At 50.0% G+C, this 3,609-nt stretch overlaps 1 protein-coding gene across 1 annotated transcript in view; it reads right to left on the bottom strand.

Annotated features, from left to right (window-relative positions):
- Positions 1–3,609, bottom strand: part of LOC102043817 (HYDIN axonemal central pair apparatus protein) — a 68,293-nt gene that overhangs the window by 44,881 nt on the left and 19,803 nt on the right. The window contains 3 exon segments of the mRNA XM_031062324.1: positions 431–531; positions 1,346–1,578; positions 3,413–3,480. Coding sequence (XP_030918184.1) covers positions 431–531; positions 1,346–1,578; positions 3,413–3,480 — 402 coding nt within the window.

Raw genomic sequence — 3,609 nt, forward strand, 5'->3', positions numbered from 1 at the left:
CCCTCGTCAGACCTTGCCCTCACCACTCTTGCTGGGAGCCACTTTCCCCTGCCATGTGCCCTCATGGACAGAGCCAGACCCTGACTCTCAGCAGCTGCTTGGTGTGGCCCAAACCAGTGCACGGTGGTCACAACCAGCCCAACTCCACCTCTTGCAGGAAGGAGAGGAGGCCCTCAGGAAATTTGTTCCACCTCAAGCACCAAAACCCAGGCCAATAAAAATATCATTCCTCATCCCTTTAGAAAAAGGCCCCGGACCATGCTGGGCTGTGAGCAGGGGTGCTTTTCACCACAGGCTGCTGCCCAAGCACTGCTGTTCTCATGTCCAGCTGGCACCACATGAGGGCATTCAGCAGCACTTCTCCTAGGGAGCTGGAGCCAGCAAACCCTGGGCAAGGCAGTGCCTGGGGAGGCCAGGCAAGGGCTGGTACCTGGCTGTGATGACCAGTGCTGACACTCCCTTGGCAAAACCCTCCAGGTCCACCAGCAATCTCCTGTAGAAATCCATCACGGTGTTGGAACACAGGGTCACCTGGTGGAAGAGAAGAGCAGTAAATTCTTCCTTACAAAAGCTCATTACCCACGTGTAATATCCTCCAGTTCTTGTTTCACGGTAAGGAAAGGGCAGATTTTGCTTTAATTCTTCTGCTGGTCCATGTTAGAGCACAGTCTCTGAGAGTAACAAAAGCCTTCTGGCAATACCAGATTTGTTAAACACACCTTGCTATCAGGGCATAGGTCAGGTACATTAAAACATTAGATTAAAGCTTTATGCACCACTGTATTCAAATTATAGGCCAATTTTTCATCTGACTAGGATGACATAAACACAGAAGAAATCTGCTGACTTGAACAGAATGAGTTCAGCTTTACAACAGGAGGCTGAGGGCAAAGTGTGGCCCAGCAGCTGCTGGGCAGTTCATGGCTGCAGTTTTTTGTCTCCACTGGAGATTCCTGCAGTGAGCACAAATCATTCTGCTCCCCAGGACGGGGAAAATGAGACCAAGAAAAAAAGCTAACTGCTTTATACAATGACATCTCTCTAACAGCCATCTTCTGCCCTCATCCTTGCTCTGCCCACTTGCAATCAAAGAAATCGCTCTCAAAAACACAAGAATGGCTTCAGGCCTTGACCATAAGGTCTGTGACCTCAGCATATGAATTTGGAAACCAAAGAGTGCTCCTTGAGGAACATCCCAGGTAACCCAGCTAGCAGAGGTCTCCCAGCAGTGCAGATCTCTCACTGCCAGGATGCTCCAAGCTGGCACCAGAGCTAAAGCCCTCCCACACTGCAGTGCAGCTCCAGCCCTGGTGCTGAAGTGTCTGTGGCTGGGCTCTTGCCGTACCTCGATGTCCTGGTGTCTCTGGGGAAGGATGGTGCCTCGGCTGGGATTCATTGTGAATTCCATGGGCTCCAGATAGAAATTAACTCCCTTGCTCCAGGATGGGTCACCTTCTCTGCGTATCTGATCCAGGCTGTCCACAGCCGGCTGCGTGCCATCGTCCGACATGCGGAGCTGGAACGTCACGGGCACCGGGGAGCAGTTAGTGAGGCGGCAGCGCTGCGTGTGGGGAAAGCCTGGGGAAGGACACAAATATCCATTCAGGCACCCATCATGGCATGATCCTGGGGGGAATATCCTGGCAGCATGAAAGTGTGCTTGGAGTTTAGCTCTTTATTATCTGAACTACAGCTCACCGAGAAGCTGCACAAGGAATTAATCATCACGTAGTTCCCTTTGATACTGATTCCAGACTGCAGCCTTGAAAATGCCCACTCCTAGCCCTCCTGAACACTGCAAGCTTCTCTCTTTGGGATGGGGAAGAGCTCCCTCACCTGCCCCAAACCAGCACCAGTTATCTCTCAGTGATGAGTGTGCACCCAGACCGAGCATTTACTCTGAAAATTCAAGCTGTCAAATTCCCTGGTCAGCCTGCCAACACTCTCAGTTTTCAACATACATAAACAGTGAGTTGTCATTGAAAAGAAACTACAGCAAAAGAAAGTGAGGATGGAATCAGGAACTAGAATGTGATGCACCTTAATGCAGTTTCTCTCTGCAGGACCCTTAAGGCATCTCTTGGTTTGGGCCAAACAGACTGAGCATGTGACAGCTCAGAGCCCACTCAACTGGGGGCAAAGCCCAGCCTTGCTTTGAGATTAGCAATTAGGAACCATGTCCCACCTCACCCAACAAACAGGGACATCACAGCCATGCTGCTCACTGTGATTGTGCCTGCCAGGGGATCCCCACTTTAGCTCTGAGATTTGCTTTCCATCCTGGAAAGCCAGAGATACAGCCACACATGGTGGGGATCTGTCTTTTAAAGCAGGACAGAGACACCAGAAAATACCAACTTTCTGTTCTGTGGTTCTATTGCATCTCACGATGGCAAAATGCCCCCTGAGGCAGCAGCAGCAGCCCTGCAGTTCACAGCCTGAAGAGGCTGCTGGGGCAGACCATGAGTGAGGGGGGTGCTTTTATGTTGGAAGGCACAGATCCCTGACACTGTGTAGCAGGGAGGCAAGAGAGGCACAAAAAGGACAAACCCAGACGTCAAAACCTCAAATGAGACTGAGGCCAGCACATGCAGACAACAGTCAACAGTTACAAAGAAGCAAAGATACAACAGCTGCCTTCAGCTGAAGAGACTTCAGGAATGAAATCAGATTAAGTAGGGTGAATCTCCTGTTTCAGAACCATATTTCCATCTGTTGCCTTTCTTCTTTCATTTATTCAAAAGGCAACTTAACAAGTGCCTCAGTGGTGATGCAGGGTGGGGAAGAAGCAGCTCAGGAAAGGCAATTAGTTTTCTTAAAAAGTTTATGAACTTCATTAATAAGGGTTTAGGCTTCATAGTGAATATTCCCCTTGGTCTGGGAAGGGGGATAGGGGTTTTGGGGGGTTTTGGCCCTAGGGGTGGGCTTTTCTGAGATCCCCACAGCTCCTCCTGCCTTTGATCACAACTACGCCAAAAGGGAAAAACACAACTTGGCGGGTTGGAAACTTCTGTTATTGTGTTCTTGTTTGTGCTGTCCTGATATATTCTAGTAAAGAACTGTTATTCCTTTTCCCATATTTTTTGCCTGGAAGCCCTGTAATTTCAAAAGTGTAATAATTTGAAGGGAGGGGGTCCTCTTTCCATTCTAGGAAGATTCCCACCTTCCTTGGCAGACATCTGTCTTTTAAAGCAGGACAGAGACACCAGAAAATACTGACTTTCTATTCTGTGGTTCTATTGGATCTCACAATGGCAAAAGGCTACCTGAGGCACCAGCAGCCCTGGAGTTCACACCCTGAACTCATGTTCTGCTGGGGCAGAACATGAGTGACAGATGCTTTTATGTCCAAGCACTCCATTTTGAAAGGCACAGATCCCTGACGCTGTGTCCCAGCCCAGGGAACACTCACCAAAGGAGATCTCACCGAAGTTGATCTCATCGACATCGAACTCTAAACTCGGTGCAGTGACGCTGCCCCTGGAGGCCGAGGACAGAGCAGGAAATGGCTCGGTTAAAGGGATTGCAAAGGTCCGGCTGTCGGGGCTCAGGGGCACAAAACCTGGGCTCAGGGCACCCTGGGTTTCCAACCAACACAGCCCCGTGTGC

Source organism: Geospiza fortis, unplaced genomic scaffold (genome assembly GCF_000277835.1).
Source record: "Geospiza fortis unplaced genomic scaffold, GeoFor_1.0 scaffold18, whole genome shotgun sequence".
Lineage (NCBI taxonomy): Eukaryota > Metazoa > Chordata > Aves > Passeriformes > Thraupidae > Geospiza > Geospiza fortis.